The 21202-nt window shown below is 45.7% G+C and overlaps 1 protein-coding gene across 1 annotated transcript in view; it reads left to right on the top strand.

The window, feature by feature from the left end:
• LOC147701273 (IgGFc-binding protein-like) overlaps positions 1–21202 on the top strand; it is a 221247-nt gene that overhangs the window by 103659 nt on the left and 96386 nt on the right. Inside the window, exons 14-16 of the mRNA XM_086930002.1 lie at positions 3483–4050; positions 5521–6119; positions 8608–9187. Of these exons, the coding sequence (XP_086786128.1) occupies positions 3483–4050; positions 5521–6119; positions 8608–9187 (1747 nt within the window). The remainder of the gene's footprint in view (positions 1–3482; positions 4051–5520; positions 6120–8607; positions 9188–21202) is intronic.

Below are 21202 nucleotides of genomic sequence, written 5' to 3'. Positions count from 1 at the left end.
TATTGCATGCAATTCTTTTATTGACATAAAAGATCACATCTCTCTTGATCGTAAATTGATTGGAGATGTGAGTCGTGCTAGCAATGGCTTAATGGAGGACACTTGATGGTAGCTTTTGACTTATTGGTGATCGATGTGCTTTTGAGTAAATTAGACTGATCAAAGCTACTTGTCCATCATTACATAAAGTGATCCAGATGATGTTGGTATCAGTTTCAACAGCCTCCATTTCACATCATAAGCCTCATTTACAGTTTGGTGGTAACTAAAATTTCTCAATTTTCTGGAGAAAAGTCTAATTACTGAGTAGACTCCAACAGCTGATTTTCATCTACAGTTCTATCCCAAAAGTGGAGGGAATTTACCAGGTGGATTTTATGCTGCATTTAAAATTTCCTCCTAAAACTGTAGGTTGTATGACAGATCAATGCAGGGAAATACTTTGAATGCCTTCACCACACATTTTTTTAAATTGCATAGAAAAAGGCAACTTTCTGAACGTATCTGTTCAATGTGAGTTCGTGAATAAAAGACCTGGGGCCAGATGTAGGTCGACATTTACCGACCGGTAACGGACGATTCGGACGTTACCGACCGGTAAATGGCTATTCTAGACGTAGGTGGCCTATTTTACCGATTCGGTAAATTTACCGAATCGGTAAAATACCGAATTACAGATTCAGTAATTTTGAGATGTAGGTGGGACTCTTCTGAGTCCCATAGGCCTTACCGAATCGGTATTTTACCACCCAATCCAATTGGGTGGTAAAATACCGATTCCAGGTGTGCATGCACATGTGTGCATGCACACCTATGGCATGTGACAGACAGACATGCCCTTAGGGCATGTCTGTGTGCCACATGTCCCACATGCCTGAAATCGGGGTGCTAGAGGGTGTCAAAGTGACACCCCCTGCACCCTTGCAACATTCGGTATTTACCGAATCGGTAAATACCGTTTCGGTAATGCCCATTGATTCCTATGGGCTTCAATGCCCAAAGGAATCAATGGGCATTACCGAATCGGTATTTACCGATTCGGTAAATACCGATTCTTACAGAATCTGTAATTCAATTACCGATTCAATCTACATCTCCCCCCTTCTATTTTACCGATTTATAAATACCGAATCGGTAAAATTCGGTATTTATGAATCGGTAAAATATACTTACCTACATCTGGCCCCTGGACTTGCTCCTGTGAGTGCTTTCTCTTTCTTTAATAATAAGGCAAGTTGTGAGCGCTTATGTTAGCGACAAGCACCCATTCACGAGTGCGAGAGGAAGGTGCAAACTGGGTCTGACACATGCTTATATATATACAATGTATTTGTGGGGGGGCCTTGTTGTAAAGGCTGTTTCCCAAACTGCACAGTTTTCAATTACCATAATCAGTGAGGCCGTCATTAGGAGTGGCCCAGATATGGATGTAATAAATAGCTCCCACTGAAAGTTTTTCCCAAATTAAGGGAAACGACATACAGATGTTGTTGCTTACCGCACCACATTGTGGATGTGCCTGAAATTATCTGCCATTTTTTCCTGGAAAATTCCAGTAGGTTCCACTTACCAAATTCTAACATGATATTTGAGCTTCAGCGCACACAAGTAATCACCAGTTTTTACCACTTGTAAATTTGTTTAAACAGGGATTTATGCAGGGTTGGGAATCATCCAGGCCACCGGTAGTGAGTGCCTAAAACAGGCCCTCAACAGCCACTTTTAGAGTTTGGCAGGTTGGCAGACAGGGAGACAGGCATCAGGGGCACTGCGTCCTGCTGCCAAATTTCAGGCTTTCCACTGATGCACCAACCATTTCTAATGAAAGTAACTTTTGCTGGCATGATGGAAGACCTTTCATTGAAACTAGAGATTGCTGCCCAGCATGGTAAGCTGCCACAAAACCCTGAAGTGATAATCTGGTACCTTTTTTTCCTAGTACGTCAGTGACATTGTTATTTCTTTTGGCCTGGGGCTGCTGTGCCGCGCTGTCTATGGTAGAAAAAAAACAATTTCCCGGACCTGCTAGGAGCGGCTGTACCATGTTGGTCAATTGTAACAACAAAGGGGCATATATACAAGGGCATTGTGCCACACAAACTTCCCTTTTAATGACATTCCTGTGGCGAAATGCTCTGCTCCATATTAACCCCTTTCATGGTCATGACAAGCTCAGCTTGTCATGAGCCACGGTGGCCGTGTGCTCATGACGAGCTCAGCTCGTCATAACGGTCAGAACGCTTGCACGCGCCGTAATTCCCCCGCTGTGTTGAACGTTCTGAAGAAACGGGTATGACCGTGACGAGCTCAGCTCGTCATGAGCACACGGCCACCGTGGCTCATGACGAGCTGAGCTCGTCATGAGCACCGGGGCACTGTGTGTGCCCCCCGCCCCCAGCTTAGCGGGGGAATTAGCCCCGCAGGCAAGGGGTTAACAAAGTGCTGTTAAGCTACTTTTTGTGGCACAACAATACTTTGTAAATATCGTACCCTTTCACACAGCTATCTGCGTGAAAGTGGCATGCAATGGTTGTTGCTCTGGGCTGTCCACAGTAAAACCCATTTCTTTTTTACGCTGCCCCATATTTACAAGGAGGTGTATATTTGTGACACCTCCCAAAACTAATGCCATACAAGAGCAGCCATTAGAATGGCGCACAACGGGAAATGCTTTTATTTCTCCTCATTTTTGCTTTTTCTATGTGTGCTGCATTGTGCAGCACACATAGAAAGAGCAAAACGCCATTAATGATTGTTTATGCACAGGAAGGTGTCCCTTCCTGCACATAAACAATCATTAACCCCTTAAGCGCTGCCGTCGGCCAATGGTTGTCGCGAGCACTACCTTTGCCAGTGCTGTGCACGACCGATGGCCGACGGGCCAGTGCTCATTATTCGAACGTTCAGCACTGGGTGCTGAACATTCGACGCAGCTAAGAGGTTACATAATGAAAATTTGCTACTTCTATGCGTGCTGCATTCTGCTGCACACATAGAAGTAACACATAGCCATAATGGATTGTTTATGTGCAGAAAGGGACACCCTTCTGCACATAAACAATCTTTCCCTGCAACACAGGCACCCTTACACTATGAAACAAGGGAGCCTGAGCTGGCGCTAGGCAGCTAATTTTAGTGCCAGTGCTAGGGAAAATTACATGCCGCTCTCAGTAGAACAGGCCAACTGATGCCGTGGAGCTGTTGGTCCTGTAAAGACTTGTTGAAAGACGGTGTCTAAAATGACTGAGCCCACTGAGGTGTCTCAGTTTCAAACAAAGCAGTTCCTCTATCTTTAAAATAGGCAGAAGAGCCGATTGAAAATGCTCCTTTTTCCACAATGCCTAGCCTCTCACTTGCTAGCAGATGTCTACAATATAGTGATGGGATCCATTCTATGCTAATTATAATATATCAAGGAGAATGTAGAATTTCTAGATATTATTTTTTTAATCTGTGTCCTAAAAAGGTATCTTTCTTCACAGGTGAATGGCTTGCGCATTAATCTACCATACAGTGGCAACAAGGGAAAACTCTCCGTTTTTAAGTCTGGCTTCAGCGCAGTGGTGCAGACCAACTTCGGCCTCCGGGTTACCTTCAACTGGGATAGCCGCGTGGCTGTCACTGTGCCCAGCTCCTACGCGGGATCAGTGTGTGGGCTCTGTGGTGACTTCAATGGTAACAAGTCAGAAGAACTAACCATGAGGAATGGTGAAGAGGCTCCAAACTCAACTGCTTTTGGACAGAGCTGGAAGGAGAAGGAGGTCGAAGGCTGCTCTGGCGTTGTACCTACTCCCTGCGATGACCTGACGGATGAGAAGCAGCAGCAGATAGAGAAGAAGACGGAGTGCGCACTCATCAAAGACCCAAGCGGTCCCTTCCGGAACTGCCTCGACAAAGTAGATCCAGAGGGCTATTTCACCGACTGTGTGTATGATGCCTGCGTGTACAAAGGGCGCCTTGAGGCCATATGCCAGGCCCTGTCCAGCTATGCCGAGGCCTGCCAGGAGGCAGGAATCACGATATACACTTGGAGATCAGCTACATTCTGCAGTGAGTAGACTCAACTCCTTTGCATTCATCCAGACACTCCATTATTTTAAAAATTAAAATAGCTGCATAACTTCTTGCTGGATCACCACACTAGTAGCCTGAGCCACCCAAACTGCTGTGCATCTGTCAGTGCCTATAAGTGCATATTGTACCTCCCTATACTGTTCCTGCACCCACAATTGTCTCTTCCAACACATTTACATCTTGCACTAAAGCAAGCCCTGGCAGTCCTGAACTGGAGCACCCAATAGAGCTGGCAATACGCCTCTGCCTGGCCAGCATTTCCATTTCAGTTGCAAGACCTCACACACAACGAGGTCATGGCTAGTTATTCCTCCCATGAAAAGTTCGCTATGAATCCACAAACAGGGTGTCTGCCTCCCACTCAGTCTACCTCAGGTCTGCAACCCATTCCTGTACGATATTTGAACTACACATAAAGCCCAGTCTATGCCTTCTGACCCAGGTCTGCACAATCTACCACTATTCAAGACGAGAGGACCACACACCTCTGTTTCTCAGTCTGGATCCTCTCCAATCCAATTCTGACTTGTGGGCTACATAACTGTTTATTTAATACACCTCAATATTGAACAACAGGACTCTAACCCCAGTACTGACGTTCAAGATTGTGGTGTATTAGATGAGCAGTTCCTGACCCCAGTAAGTAAACCAGACACTCATGTATTTCCATACTTGAGGTTAGCTAATGGTCTACATCACTCCAGGCTATTCCAATGCAACACTATGGTGTCAGAGCACCAGGCACGGCCTGTGCCGGGCGTTATACTGGAGCGGGGACGTCAGGCAGGGGAGCGTCCGGGTGGGGGGTTGTAAAATGTGGGATATGGACCATTAGAGGTAAGTACCGGAAAAAAAAAAATTACGTTGCCCACGCTGCATCGCCAAATGTGATGCAGCGTGGGCAACAAAATTCGTGTTTTTTTTTTTCGGTACTTACCTTTAATGGTCCATAACCCGCATTTGACAACCCCCCATCCTGACCCTCCCCTGCCTGACGTCACCGCCCCAGTATAACGCCCGGCACGGGCCGTGCCTGCAGAGCACCCAACACATCACTGCACTACTCTACTTCCACAAGATCACACATAGCCTTATTAGTGCCCCTTAATGCTGACCCATAACAGCATGAGATGTTTTAGTTCTAAAGCCCAAAAATATGTATGCAGCTCAATACAGACACAACTGGATCTTGACTTTGTAATACTGACATCACCGCACAAATCAGCAGAGTGGTCCTAATTTTGATTAGCATCAACCCATAACTTTCAAGTACTAGGAATCACAGGCTATGCTAAGACACCCTCCATGAAATACTCACCAATGCTTTTCTACACACCCAGATGTACCACTAAATATTCCTAGTGTCCTACAGCATCTCTCACCATGCTACTTCTTCTTTTGTTTTTAAGTGATCTAAGCTCTTATCCAACTTTATTTTGATTGCAGGTCCCATCTGCCCTGCCAATAGTCACTTTGATGTGTGCACGAGTGACTGCGCCACCACCTGCAATGGCTTGTCCAGTCCTGTTGGTTGCACAGCCACTTGCAAAGAAGGATGTGCCTGCGACGAAGGCTTTGTTCTCAACGGTGGTGGATGTGTACGCATCTCCGAGTGTGGCTGTTCCTACAATGGCGTGTACTACAAATCTGGAGAAGTGTTCTTCCCTGGTGGCCAATGTAGCCAACAGTGTACCTGCAATGCTGGTGGTGCAGTGGATTGCAAGGCCTTTTCTTGTGGCCCCCACGAGGAGTGCAAGGTGGTGGATGGTATCCCAAAGTGTGAGCCAGTTGGCTCAGCAATGTGTTCTGCCTCTGGAGACCCTCACTATCGGTCATTTGATGGAGTCACCTTCGATTTCCAAGGCACCTGCACATACACATTGGCCAAAACCTGTTCTACAGACAATAGCACTTTGACGCCGTTTGCCGTCAGCGTGGAGAATGAAAAGTGGGGTAATGGGAAAGTCTCCACCACAAAGCTGGTGGCAGTGGAAGTTTACGGTTATACCCTCATTCTGGAGAAGGGTAGGACAGGACTGGTTAAGGTAAGCTGGAACCATCTTATTTTTCCTACTGTCCCCTTTCTTATCTCTGAGCCCAGTCAAATCTTGTCTCTCCATCTTACCATCTATCTTCCCACATACTGGTTCAGTAAGAGATAGGGGGCATATTATCAAGAAAGGGCGATACATTATCGTCGCTTTTATTGGCAGGAAACTGCCACTAAAGCGGTGATAATGGGCTTGATAATATGCCCTTGTGAATTTCCTATAGAAGCCCAAGTTCTGGTGTTAACCTGGGCTTCTATGTGAATTCACAAGGGCATATTATCAAGCCCATTATCGCCGCTTTAGCAGCAGTTTCCTGCCGAGAAAAGCGGCAATAATGTATCGCCCTTTCTTGATAATATGGCCCAGGGTTCGTTTAATGATGCTGTGAGGTTCACATTGTACAACACGACCTTCATTTAGTTAATTCTCGAAATGTAAGCAAGAGATCATCAAATGCGAATCCCAGCAAAGTGAACTAAATCTATAGTCTGTTTGGGGTTTGTATGGTAAGAAGGAATTGGCAGCCTTTCAAAAAGCCCCATCGTCCCTATATTTCTCATGCATCTGAATACAATGAGAACATTTGTTAGCCTTTCATTTATATTTTAGAAAATGTCTAATCTGTTAATCCTACTTTTGTTCGTTATTCATGTGTCTTTTTTGGAGAACTCATAGCACTTTCTCAACTTTTATCTTTCTATTTACATGTGATAAATACAATTACTTTTACTTTAATAATATTTGTTAAATGCACAATCTCGCAGGAGACCTTAGTGCTTCAATGCAAAGATCTTTTAATTCTGATAGAGCTGGGAACAGCAGTTACCAACCCCATTGGAATTTACCTGGGGATTACAACTGAGGAATAGTCAGGGGAATTGGACTTATTATTGCTGATTCCCCCTGTTATTCTTCATTTCTAAGGGGGACCACTAGTAATTCCTTGCTAATTGTGCCTGTAGTTATCGGTGTCCCTGATATCACTAACTCCCACTGGTACAGTTGATAGAAGGACTTCTGGGGCGCACTTTAGTGCTACAAGACACCTATCAATCAGTTGACAAGTTTCCAAACACCTGTCTATCAAACTAGAATAAATACTCTCTTATGGTTTTTAGCAAACAGAAAAAGTTTTTCCCTTTTTTAGGAGAGGATTAATTTACCAAATCAGCCTTATACCATTCTGAATGCATTTAAACCTCAGCGAATTATGCACATGTTCTCAGTTGCATCTTTTTTTGGTGTCTCTCAAATTGTCGTTTATCCTAAAATTGCGTATTACATCTTTTAGGATATCTCTGCTGCCATATGCAATGCAATCCAAGAGTGCTGCATGATTCAATTTTGTGCGAGCGGATACTATATTTATAAATAAAGTTGTATTAGGCACGATGATGCTCTGCAGGTTTCTCATCAAGTGTTCAGCATGACCTTGAACGAAGGTAGTTGATAATTTAAGTATTAGGTCCTTTGTTTATGAAAACTGATATTGCAAACACTTTTGAGAGAAACACTCTTATAGTTAATTTATATTAAAACATTGAAGTATCATTAACCAAACAGATTTCTGGTTACACATCATTCTATGGTGAGACTTAGCCTGGGATCTGTAATTAGCACTTTGCCCAAAATATTCTAGGACTGGGCATACGAGCTGTTAATTTAGTCCCACAAGAGAGTTGGTAAATGATTGCCTACATTTTGAAGAAGGGGTTTCCACCATCAACATTTAACCAAAAATGTGCAATACAGAAGGGATTTTTTTTAAAGTTTCATCTATAAAATTATTATTAAAGACATTTCAAACATTTCCGTCCACCTTAAACAATTAAATTCCACATGTTGGTCTATAAACATTTTTAGTTTCAAGCCCATCTAGCTGTACCGCACTTTAGAGCCAAAAATGTTTATGACACTCCCACTTCAGTTTGGATCTCCGGGCCGATTGCTTCCTCTGCTTCTTTGGGCTGTGGTATGGCTACTTGTGGGCGAGCTAGCAACAACTCTCCACCACTTCTGCTCACTAATAGATCCCGATTACCCAACTGAATAAAATCTGAAAAATGTTTTGGTTGGGCCCGATTTGATCTTAATGGTGTGCCCCTGAATATCGACTCCAGAATGTTGATGGTACACAATATTGAGGACAAAATATCGAAAACAAATATTGACGTAAGTAAGTCTAGATTTTCTATATTTTACTCCACATATAAGTACCTACATCTTCAAGGTCATTAGCTGTGGAGTTAGGAGTAGTAAATCTATACTTCCCTACATGCACTTACCTTTCAATATTTTGTCCCTCAATATTCTTGTACCACGATATTCTGTAAGTCAATATTGAACAGTACAGTCGATGCTAAATAATACAGGGTACTTACGAGTCTACATAAGTGATGACGGTTCTCGAATATATAAGAGAACATGGTACATATGTTAAACCAATGTCTTGACGTTAAGTCTCATTCGCTCTTCTCCCTAGGTGAACGGGATACTCAGCAATCTTCCCCTCAACCTGGAGAAAGGAAAGGTCAGGGTCTTCTACTACGGTGTTAATGTGCTGGTCAAGACAGACTTTGACCTGAAGGTGGGTTATGACTTGATCTACCATGCTACAGTCACTGTGCCCAGCAACTACAAGGGCTCGATGTGTGGCCTCTGCGGAAACTACAACGGGGACAAGACCGACGACTTCCTCCTTCCAAATTCAAGACAGGCTGCAAATGTTGCCGCCTTTGGGTCTGCATGGAAGGTTCCAGTGGCGGGCGTAACCTGTGATGATGGATGTGGAGGCGCAGACGACCCATGCCCAACGTGTGATACCAAAGTCAAGGAAGTCTTCAAACGCAAGAACTACTGTGGAGTCCTCACTGCAGACGACGGGCCCTTCAGCGTCTGTCACAGCACGATTAACCCCGATGCATATTTCAATAACTGTGTCTACGACCTGTGCATGGGCAATGGAGACCAAACGGTCCTCTGCTTCAGCATCCAGAGCTATGTGACTGCATGTCAGGCTGCTGGGGTGAAAATCCAGGCCTGGAGAAGTGATTCTTTCTGTCGTAAGTATATCCTGCTTTCAATTGGGTCCTCACAACGTTCAAATTCTAAGCAGGGGAAATAGATGCTTGGTCCAGTGATCCGGTTACCAGAAACTGCTCGGCTTCTTGTTCACTTCCTCTGTTCTCCTAAGCCTTTCTCTCATCGCGCCTCCTTGCCTGGTCCCATATCAAGTCAACAGTTCTGTGTCAGCTCTATGAGATTATGTCATCACTGTTTGCCCTATCATGACATTGATGAAGGCTGTTGGTGGCATTTGAATTTGCCAGTAGTATTTGATGTCAGCATTATATTGCACCAGCAGCACATAATATTTTAACTTTGCTGCCAATGATATTATAGAAAATAACGTTTTCAAAAACTTTATAAACATGCGAACAGCAGTCGCCCACGTACTGGTAACATATTGCTGATACATATATGTTTACGTGATACAGCCAATACTGCCAACAAAAGTGTTTGCACATTTTAGCTTCTTTCTACTCCTGCCTGCTTCTTCCTATCTCGCTCTCTGCCTCATTTAGTTTAATGCTGTTTCCTTGTCTCTAATTCTTCATCTGTGTTTCAACCAGTGTAAGATTTTAAGGGCCTCATATACACTTTTGCAATCACTGAGCCTGCACGCCACAAAAAGGGACTGCAAAAGTGTATTTGGCTATGCACAAAATCCCTTTTTTAAGTTGGAAGACACTTTATGATTCAGAACAAATCTTTACAATTCGCAAACAGGGGAGGGCTGGAAAGGGGTATCCCTCTCCTGATTGGGAGTTGCCATAACAAATATAAAATTGTTTAGAGACTGCTGTTGCAGTTGTAGACCCTTAATCAGATACCAACACCTCAAAGGACTGGTGTCTGATTCGTATAGTGGAAGCTTATCCCTCCTTGCTTGAAAAGCTTCCCCTTTGGGAATCAAGTTGGCATTCTCAGAAGGAATGAAAAGTCGCCCAGAAGCCCACTGCCTGCTCCCACATTTGGTTTCAATGGGAAGCTGAAACCAAACGTGTACATGGTGGTCTGATGTCGCTTGCAGGCCACCATCCCCGCATTCGCAGTCATTCACAGTGGATTGTAAAATAATATTGGCAGCCATTTTGCAATCCTCTCCGAATGGATACTTTGCAGCGCGACTTATCAGTGCATTGGTCGCATTGCAAAGTGACAGACAGGCTTATTGCGCAATTTACACATACCAGCTGCAACTTGTTTGTGTGTACACCAGGCCCTTAGTTCTCTCTTTTGCGGAGCGAACATAAGAGTGCAAATACAGTTGCCCAGATTTCTGAGAACCGGACTGATTTTTTTTAAAACAGAAATGTGTTTGGACAAGCATTTGTATCTACCTTCTGTTATTTATTAGTAGTAGAGTAGACAGGGTGGTAGAGAGTCAACAGCTTTAATTCCCTCATATCTTTCTGATATTAGATTAGTAAAATGAGAGCACGAGGTAGGAAGTAGAGAGTGGCTATTACAAGAAGGGCGTGGCTTCCAATCCAGAAAAGGACCCGGATGTGTCTCTTTTCCTACATGGTGGTTAAGGCTGGATGGAATGGACCTACAGCAGACATCGTGCCACCAATAAAAGACTTTCTTTCTCTTTTGATCGAAACAGGACATTAAAGTGATAGTCATTACTGTCTGCATATACTATTCAGCATTACCAGTATTGTCCAAGAGTCACCCCATCAGTGTTGGTCAAGTTTCATCGTGCTGTCATCCAGTATTGTAAAACCACCCCATTCGTATGTCTTGCATCCCTCAGTAATGTACAAGAATCATTTCAATCTCTGATTATTTTTCAGGTTTCGTCCCTTGCTTCCCATATAGTTCAGAGGTCGTCCCACTGGTAGCCAGTACTATGCAATTACCACCCCATCTTGATCAGTTACTAAGTAGTCATCGTGCCATCATTCAGTAATTGTCCGCTATCACTTCAGTCGGTCGGTATTATGCAGGTTTCACTGCCAACGGCCAATATATACAAGGGTAACTCCATCGGTCACCAACCCGCCATTATCCTCCACTGTACAAGGATTAACCTTCAGGCAGTATTTTATAAGAGCCCTCCCTGCATCAGTACCTTGGAGGAGGCATTGCTACATCACTCAGTATTATTTCCACAGGATATAAGAATAAGTACTGTGCAGGAACAATTGCTCCTTTAACACTGCGCTGAAATCATTGCTGCACCCACTAGTATTCCATAGGAGCCATCCCTGCATCAGTACTGTGCAGGAGCCCTTGCTGCTTCAGTGCTGTGCATGAACCATTGCTGAACCAGCTAGGATGCTATAGGAGCCATCCCTGCATCAGTACTGTACAGGAGCCCTTGCTGCTTCAGTACTGTGCATGAACCATTGCTGCACCCGCTAGTATTCCATAGGAGCCATCACTGCATCAGTGCTGATCAGGAGCCCTTGCTGCTTCAGTGCTGTGCATGAACCATTGCTTCACCCGCTAGTATTCCATAGGAGCCATCCCTGCATCAGTGCTGATCAGGAGCCCTTGCTGCTTCAGTGCTGTGCATGAACCATTGCTTCACCCGCTAGTATTCCATAGGAGCCATCCCTGCATCAGTGCTGATCAGGAGCCCTTGCTGCTTCAGTGCTGTGCATGAACCATTGCTGAACCAGCTAGGATGCTATAGGAGCCATCCCTGCATCAGTACTGTACAGGAGCCCTTGCTGCTTCAGTACTGTGCATGAACCATTGCTGCACCCGCTAGTATTCCATAGGAGCCATCACTGCATCAGTGCTGATCAGGAGCCCTTGCTGCTTCAGTGCTGTGCATGAACCATTGCTTCACCCGCTAGTATTCCATAGGAGCCATCCCTGCATCAGTGCTGATCAGGAGCCCTTGCTGCTTCAGTGCTGTGCATGAACCATTGCTTCACCCGCTAGTATTCCATAGGAGCCATCCCTGCATCAGTGCTGATCAGGAGCCCTTGCTGCTTCAGTGCTGTGCATGAACCATTGCTTCACCCGCTAGTATTCCATAGGAGCCATCCCTGCATCAGTGCTGATCAGGAGCCCTTGCTGCTTCAGTGCTGTGCATGAACCATTGCTTCACCCGCTAGTATTCCATAGGAGCCATCACTGAATCAGTACTGTGCAGGAGCCCTTGCTGCTTCAGTGCTGTGCATGAACCATTGCTTCACCCCCTAGTATTCCATAGGAGCCATCCCTGCATCAGTACTCTGCAGGAGCCCTTGCTGCTTCAGTGCTGTGCATGAACTATTGCTTCACCCGCTAGTGTTCCATAGGAGCCATCCCTGCATCAGTACTCTGCAGGAGCCCTTGCTGCTTTAGTACTGTGCATGAACCATTGCTTCACCCGCTAATATTCCATAGGAGCCATCCCTGCATCAGTGCTGATCAGGAGCCCTTGCTGCTTTAGTGCTGTGCATGAACCATTGCTTCACCCGCTAGTATTCCATAGGAGCCATCCCTGCATCAGTGCTGATCAGGAGCCCTTGCTGCTTTAGTGCTGTGCATGAACCATTGCTTCACCCGCTAGTATTCCATAGGAGCCATCCCTGCATCAGTACTGTGCAGGAGCCCTTGCTGCTTCAGTGCTGTGCATGAACCATTGCTTCACCCACTAGTATTCCATAGGAGCCATCCCTGCATCAGTACTGTGCAGGAGCCCTTGCTGCTTCAGTGCTGTGCATGAACTATTGCTTCACCCGCTAGTGTTCCATAGGAGCCATCCCTGCATCAGTACTCTGCAGGAGCCCTTGCTGCTTCAGTGCTGTGCATGAACCATTGCTTCGCCCGCTAGTATTCCATAGGAGCCGTCCCTGCATCAGTACTGTGCAGGAGCCCTTGCTGCTTCAGTGCTGTGCATGAACCATTGCTTCACCCGCTAGTATTCCATAGGAGCCGTCCCTGCATCAGTACTATGCAGGAGCCCTTGCTGCTTCAGTGCTGTGCATGAACCATTGCTTCACCCGGTAGTATTCCATAGAAGCCATCCCTGCATCAGTACTGTGCAGGAGCCCTTGCTGCTTCAGTGCTGTGCATGAACCATTGCTGAACCAGCTAGGATGCTATAGGAGCCATCCCTGCATCAGTACTGTGCAGGAGCCCTTGCTGCTTCAGTACTGTGCATGAACCATTGCTGAACCAGCTAGGATGCTATAGGAGCCATCACTGCATCAGTACTCTGCAGGAGCCCTTGCTGCTTCAGTGCTGTGCATGAACCATTGCTTCACCTGCTAGTATTCCATAGGAGCCATCCCTGCATCAGTACTGTGCAGGAGCCCTTGCTGCATCAGTACTGTGCATGAACCATTGCTGAACCAGCTAGGATGCTATAGGAGCCATCCCTGCATCAGTACTGTACAGGAGCCCTTGCTGCTTCAGTACTGTGCATGAACCATTGCTGAACCAGTTGGGATGCAATAGGAGCCATCCCTGCATCAGTACTGTGCAGGAGCCCTTGCTGCTTCAGTACTGTGCATGAACCTTTGCTGAACCAGCTAGGATGCTATAGGAGCCATCCCTGCATCAGTACTGTGCAGGAGCCCTTGCTGCTTTAGTACTGTGCATGAACCATTGCTGCACCAGCTCGCATTCTAAAGGAGCCATCGCTGGATCAGTACTGTGCAGGAACCATCACTGCTTCAGTACTGTGCATGAACCATAGCTGCACCAGCTAGTATTCTACAGGAGCCATCCCTGCATCAGTGCTGAGCAGGAGCCCTTGCTGCTTTAGTACTGTGCATGAACCATAGCTGCACCAGCTAGTTTTCTACAGGAGCCATCCCTGCATCAGTGCTGATCAGGAGACCTTGCCGCTTTAGTACTGCGCTGAAATCATTGCTGCACCCACTAGTATTCCATAGGAGCCATCCCTGCATCAATACTGTGCAGGAGCCCTTGCTGCTTCAGTACTGTGCATGAACCATTGCTTCACCCGCTAGTATTCCATAGGAGCCATCCCTGCATCAGTACTGTGCAGGAGCCCTTGCTGCTTCAGTGCTGTGCATGAACCATTGCTTCACCCGCTTGTATTCCATAGGAGCCATCACTGCATCAGTACTGTGCAGGAGCCCTTGCTGCTTCAGTTCTGTGCATGAACCATTGCTTCACCCGCTAGTATTCCATAGGAGCCATCCCTGCATCAGTACTGTGCAGGAGCCCTTGCTGCTTCAGTGCTGTGCATGAACCATTGCTGAACCAGCTAGGATGCTATAGGAGCCATCCCTGCATCAGTTCTGTGCAGGAGCCCTTGCTGCTTCAGTACTGTGCATGAACGATTGCTGAACCAGCTAGGATGCTATAGGAGCCATCCCTGCATCAGTACTGTGCAGGAGCCTTTGCTGCTTCAGTACTGTGCATGAACCATTGCTTCACCCGCTAGTATTCCATAGGAGCCATCCCTGCATCAGTACTGTGCAGGAGCCCTTGCTGCTTCAGTGCTGTGTATGGACCATTGCTGAACCAGCTAGGATGCTATAGTAGCCATCCCTGCATCAGTACTGTGCAGGAGCCCTTGCTGTTTCAGTACTGTGCATGAACCATTGCTGAACCAGCTAGGATGCTATAGGAGCCATCCCTGCATCAGTACTCTGCAGGAGCCCTTGCTGCTTCAGTACTGTGCATGAACCATTGCTGAACTAGCTCGTATTCCAAAGGATCCATCCCTGGACCAGTACTGTGCAGGAACCATCACTGCTTCAGTACTGTGCATGAACCATTGCTGCACCAGCTAGTATTCTACAGTAGCCATCCCTGCATCCGTACTCTGCAGCAGTCATCGTCTGGCACAGTATTATGTAGGAACCATTACTGCATCATCCAGTTTTCTATATGGGCCGTATGTCCATCAGTACTATGCAGGAGCCATTGCTGCTTCAGTATTGTGCAGGAGCCATTGTTTCGTCTGCCAATATTTTGCAGGGACCATTGTTACGTCAGCTAGTATTGTGCAGAAGCCATCCTGACATCAACCAATACTAATCCTCCATTCTTGACTTCACATAAATATTGTGGGCCCGATTCACAGAACTAACTTAAGACAAAGTCCTAAACTTACTACCATTTTGGTATTCACAGAAGGCACTTACTCATTTCGGTATTCACAGAAGGCACTTACTCATTTCGGTTTTCACAGAAGTTAGGAGTCCTAACTTTAGGACTCCTAAATGCCTTCTGTGAATACCGAAAGTCTTAAAATTAGGATTTTTCTCAATTTAGTAGTAGTAAAATTAAGAGTCCTAACTTTAGGACTCCTAAACTGAGAAAAATCCTAATTTTAAGACTTTCGGTATTCACAAAAGTCATTTGGGAGTCCTAAATTTAGGAGTCTAAACTTTACTACTACTAAATTGATAAAAATCCTAATTTTAAGGCTTTCAGTATTCACAGAAGGCATTTAGGAGTCCTAAAGTTAGGAGTCCTAACTTTACTACTACTAAATTTGAGAAAAATCCTAATTTTAAGGCTTTCAGTATTCACAGAAGGCATTTAGGAGTCCTAAAGTTAGGAGTCCTAACTTTACTACTACTAAATTGTGAAAAATCCTAATTTTAAGACTTTCGGTATTCACATAAGGCATTTAGGAGTCCTAAAGTTAGGAGTCCTAACTTCTGTGAATACCGAAATGAGTAAGTGTCTTCGGTGAATACCAAAATGAGTAAGTGCCTTCTGTGAATACGAAAATGGTAGTAAGTTTAGGATTTTGTCTTAAGTTAGTTCTGTGAATGGGGCCCTTATTCTCCAAGTTCTTCCATGGATCAAATTCCCGTATCCCCAAGGCATACCACACTACCAGAGCACTAATAAGTCACACCAACCCTGACTTTTACCCCCACATTCACCCACATAGCTTTTTACTTAGAATGCCATGCAGGATTAACTAGGTGTTACCTGTGCACCAGAAGGTGCAGGATGAACTCATTGTTACCTGGGCAGCAGTATGTCAAGGAGAGCAGATACTCCTCCTTATGGTGTTATTCCGGTATTTCAGGCCTTGCTAAGGTTTCCGATTCGAAATGCATATTTACAAACACATTGCAAAATGCACAATGACGCAAAATCACGCAAAGTGATGCAAAGCATAAAAATGGAATTGCACAAAAGAGGCATTACTGGGGTACTATCGTGTAAACATCTATAGTTTTTTATGCAAAACGTGATCTGGTACGATCTCAACACTGGGCTTAGCATAAAAAATGCATCCTTGAAGCAGGCACTAAAAGGCGAAATGTTGTAATTTCTTCAAAAACCCACACAACTTGTATGTGTGCTGGGTTTCACAGCGCACACCAATGCATGGGACCATTCCATGCTTGGCTAGAGTGAGACATTTGTATTGGAAGGGCTTGCTTTGAGTTCAAATCTTATGGTAGACAGTGCACACTCACCTCTGGGAGGTGGCACATCATGCCAGGCAGCCTTTAAGTGCATCAGGAAAGGGAAAGAGAGCAGCAGCAGGCCAGTCTTAATAGATATTTTCCTTCTTTTGCAACACATTACAACAAATGTGGTTGCTGTCCTAAATTACATAAAAAATGAGTAAATATGGTCCATGGTCCTTGAATGTCTGCTGTCGAGAGTGTATGTAAGTCCAAGCAAGGTGCGACTCAACAAGTGTACATTCAAATGTGAGTTTCTAGGTACGGCTTACTTGTTGGAGTGTGCAGTTTTTCTCAAGTGATCGTGTTTTTTTACAGTGATTGCTGTGGGTTTATTTTTCTTGTGAAAGCCAAGATAAGGTGTTCCATGTTTAATATGTCGACTTCTCAGAGTCTGCATACATACCTATTATGTATGTGGTTATTTGTGGATGGTCACATCTGTGTGCTTTTGGGTTTGTAAGTCATTTCAGCAAAAGGGTGATTTGTGTAAGTGTGCTAGTGTGTGTTTGCGTGTCTGCAATTTTATGTTTTGCTGTGTCCCTGCATGCATAATTTTTAGCTACACATATATTTCATTCTGTTTCTTTTGAAGTGAAGACATTTCTAAGGTACATTTCATATCACCATGTTTGTGTGTGCATGTGGGTGTGTGTGTTTTGAGTTTGTCAATTTGTGCACAGCTTTGAGTATAATTTAACTCTCAGTGCAATTCATAGTATTCTCTCTCCCTCTAATTTACACCTGAAATCACTAAACTGTCACTAAACTGCTAACATTTATTGAACTACTGACCTACCTGGTCAGGAACTGTGAAGACTCCCTCGCACCCACTAATCCCAAAAGGCAAAGAAGGCCCAATAAGCAAGCCAGCTGGTACACAGAGGACCTTCTGGACTTCAAACGGAATTGCAAACAGCTAGAACGTAAATGGGGAGCCTGGCACGAAACCGCCGACAGAACACCCTACAAACTGGCATGCAGATGCTACCACCGGCAAATGAGAGCCACCAAGAAAAGGGCGCTAGCTAAACATACAGAAAAGAGCTCCAACATCAGCAAGAAAATCTTCTGGCTCTTGAAGGATTTCACCACTCCCACAGCCTCTGTCAACAGCATCGCCACTTCCCAAGTAGTCTTTAACAACCATCTAACTTCTTCCACAGCAAAATATCGAACAACGACAGCAACTTCAGTAACCAACAAGACCATAGAGAGCTCATCACCAAACAAAACATCCACATGTTCAGTTGAAAAACATTAGGAGTGGGCGGAACTTGCAGAGTTTCACTCTGCGGAATACTGTGGAGTTACATGAAAACTGAGTTTCTGCAAAATTAGCATATCGTGCTGCACACGCTGAATGGTACCGCTGGGAATTTGTTCTCCACTGCAAAATTAGCAAGAGCAGCACCATGCAGCATGCCAGATGGTGCTAGTCTTTGCTGCCACTCGAGTAGATTTTCTAATCATGCTGCCACTTTCTCACTGCAAACGGTCGTGCCCGCTTGAGTTCAGAAAATCCTGCCAGTGCCCTCCTGGCACAAAAATCGGACTAGGGGACGCCAATTCTTGCTCCCCCTTGCCAACTTGCTGTTGGCAAGCCTCACACAAGAAAAAACTGCCTCACGCAGCAGTTGGCAGAGTTTGGCTGTTACAAGCATAATGCGGAGTGGACAAAACTCCACAAACTCTGCTGACAGAATGGAATTTATCGCCCACCTCTACAACACATTCATTGAGAAGAAATAGCGACTTTCATGCATACTATCAACTCAGGGGCCCCATCAGACCCATGCCCCTCCATGTCTACAACTTCAGTGAATTAATTATCAGCCGTGCCATCACTTCTGCCACCTTTCTGGAAGACTGAGAGCACACAGCAGTTAAATACCCAGCTCGGAAAAGCATCGGCCAACCCAGGCCAGGTTCCGCCCCATCTTCCTGATCCCCTACCCAGTCAAAGTGATGGACAAGGCAAAGGACAAGAAACCCACTAGCACACTTAAGCTACACAACCTATTGGAAAATATCCAATCAGAATTCGGAAAGAACCACAGCACCGTAACAGTACTCATGGCAGCTACAGATGTCATCAGGACCACTCTGGACCAAGAAGAAACTGCGGCCCTTCATTCTGCTTAACCTCTCTGTCGTGTTCCCGAAGCCACAGAACACACGCCAGACGTCGTGGTGATATACAGGTATCTTTATTTGCAGATTTTTTCATAGGTCATACAGTGTTCCTTATCTGCGACCTCTCGCCCAGAGGTCCTGACCCAGAGTGTCCCCCTGATCCCTCCCCTGACCGGATGTGGTGTCCGGTGTCCCTCGTCCCCGACCCTTGCCTTGCAGGGTCCTAGTGCCACCTTCAGGGCACGACATCTCCCCCTTTCTTGTAAACAAACTTTGCTTGTCCTTAGCTCTGTGTCTCGTGACGGAGGGAGAGAGATAGATAGATAGAGATAGAGAGAGAGAGAGAGAGAGAGAGAGAGAGAGAGAGAGAGAGAATTCTCTCGCACGTCCGTTCCTGCATCTCTGCCTCCTTACATCTCTTCAATCAGTCTTTTTGTCTTTTTACATTCCCTTCTTGGTCGCTGGTCTCCGGCGTCTGTTGGTTGCTCCGCCTGTGTCGTGTCCTCTGTCTGCTCTTGTTTTGGCCCGTCTTCTTCATTTGTTCTCAGTTCTTTGAAGTGAGAACTGTTTCTCGTGATATGGCGCTGACCTGCTGATGCGGTGATCATAGGTCCATTTATTTTTGTTACCTTCAGCGGGTCTTTGGAGAAGGCGCAGTCCGACTTCCTCGCTTGCCGCTGCCTCACGAGCACCATGTCTCCTCCCTCTATTTTGCCAGTTACTGCGTGTCTTCTTTGGTCGGCGTATCTCTTCATCTTTTCTTTCTGTTCCTGGTCTCTTCTGGCAATGTCTTTATGTTCTGCCTTCTCTCCTTCTTTGATTTGCGGCAATCTTGTTCTGCTTACTCGCCCTAGCACCAGCTCAGCGGGGCACCTTCCCGTGGACCTGTGAGGGGTATTTCGATAGTCCCTTAGTACTTGACATAGGGCTTGGCCAATCGATATCTGTGTCAATTGTGCCCTTTGTACTGCCTTTTTGATAGTCCCCATGAACCGCTCCACCATTCCGTTAGCTTGCGGCCACAGTGGTGTTATTCACCTGTAGTTTATTCCCAGGTATGCCCTAAATTTCTTGAACTCTTCCCCTGCGAATGGTGGACCATTATCTGTTTTAAGTGTTTGTGGTGAGCCCCATGCGGCCAGGACATGGTCTAGCACTGGTAGTGTTGCACTGGCTGAAGTTAATGATACAGGTCTCACTATGGGGAACCTTGAATACTCATCTATGATCACCCACACGTAGCTTTCTGTTTCCAGGGGGCCATAGAAATCTGCCGCCAGCTCCGTCCACACCGCTGTTGGCAGCGGGGACATTTGCAGTGGTTCTGGTTTAGACGGCGGCCCCGTTATTTGGCAGGCATGACAGTGTGTCACTATCTCTTTCACCATGCTGTCTAGTCCTGGGAACCACACCTTTTCCCGCAACATCTTCTTTGTAGCTACCATGCCCCGATGTGATTCGTGTGCTAGCTCCACTGTCTTTCTTCTCAGGGTCCTGGGCATTACAATCCGCGTGCCTATCATTATTATTCCTTTGTCACTTTCAGATAGTTCTTCGTTGATTCTTTTGAACGCCAGCAGCTCCTCCTTGTCTACTCCTCTTTCTACGCTGGTGTTGGTGTTTACATGCCTCCAGCGTTGTGTTTTGGTGATCTTCATGATCTCTTGCATGGTATTGTCTTTTTTTGATACGTGCTCTATTTCCTCTAGTGTTATTGTTGCAGGCGTGCTTAGCTTCAGTGCGAAGTTGAGGTATTCTTCCGCCATCGTCGTAGATTCTGACTTCTTTGGTAAGGGGTGCCGTGACACATAGTCAGCTGGATTTTGCTCTTTTCCGGGCTTGTGCATTATCTTGAAGTTGTAATCCATTAATCTGATCCCCCATCTTTCTATCCTTGGCGGTATTTTTGCATTTGGGTTGCCGTATATCGTTATCAGCGCCTGGTGATCCGTTATGATTGTGAAGGGCTTCCCGTATATGAACATGTGGTAATGTTCGCAGGCCCATACCACCGCCAAACTCTCCTTCTCGGGTTGGGAATATCCCTTCTCAATGTCCGACAAACTCTTTCTCCCGTACGCCACTATGTTTCTTGGGGAGTCTTTTCCTGGTTGATGCTGCGCCAGAATCGCTCCTAGTCCGACGGGACTCGCATCCACAGTTAGCTGTGCACAGCTTGGGGTCGTAGTAGGCTAGGTGATCCACCGCTGTCACAGCTCTTCTTATGTCTTCGAACCCTTTGTCACACTTGTTTGTCCACACGAAGCTCTGCCCTTGTTTAGTCAGCTCTCGTAGTGGTGCGCTTACAGTGGCAAAGTCTTTGATGTAGCGTGGCAGTACCTTGCTAGCCCTAGGAAAGACCTTACTTCCGCCACGTCTGTGGGCTTCTTCGCCTTTTCTAGGGTCTCCACCTTGCTGTGATCCGGCCTCATTCCTCTCTTGGAGAAGATGTGGCCGAAGAATACTAGTTCGCTTCGCCCTAGTTCGCATTTTTCTTCGTTCAGTGTCAGACCCTCATTC

This window comes from Lissotriton vulgaris, chromosome 7, assembly GCF_964263255.1.
Source record: "Lissotriton vulgaris chromosome 7, aLisVul1.2, whole genome shotgun sequence".
Taxonomy (NCBI): domain Eukaryota; kingdom Metazoa; phylum Chordata; class Amphibia; order Caudata; family Salamandridae; genus Lissotriton; species Lissotriton vulgaris.
This window is presented reverse-complemented; position numbering and strand designations above follow the sequence as displayed.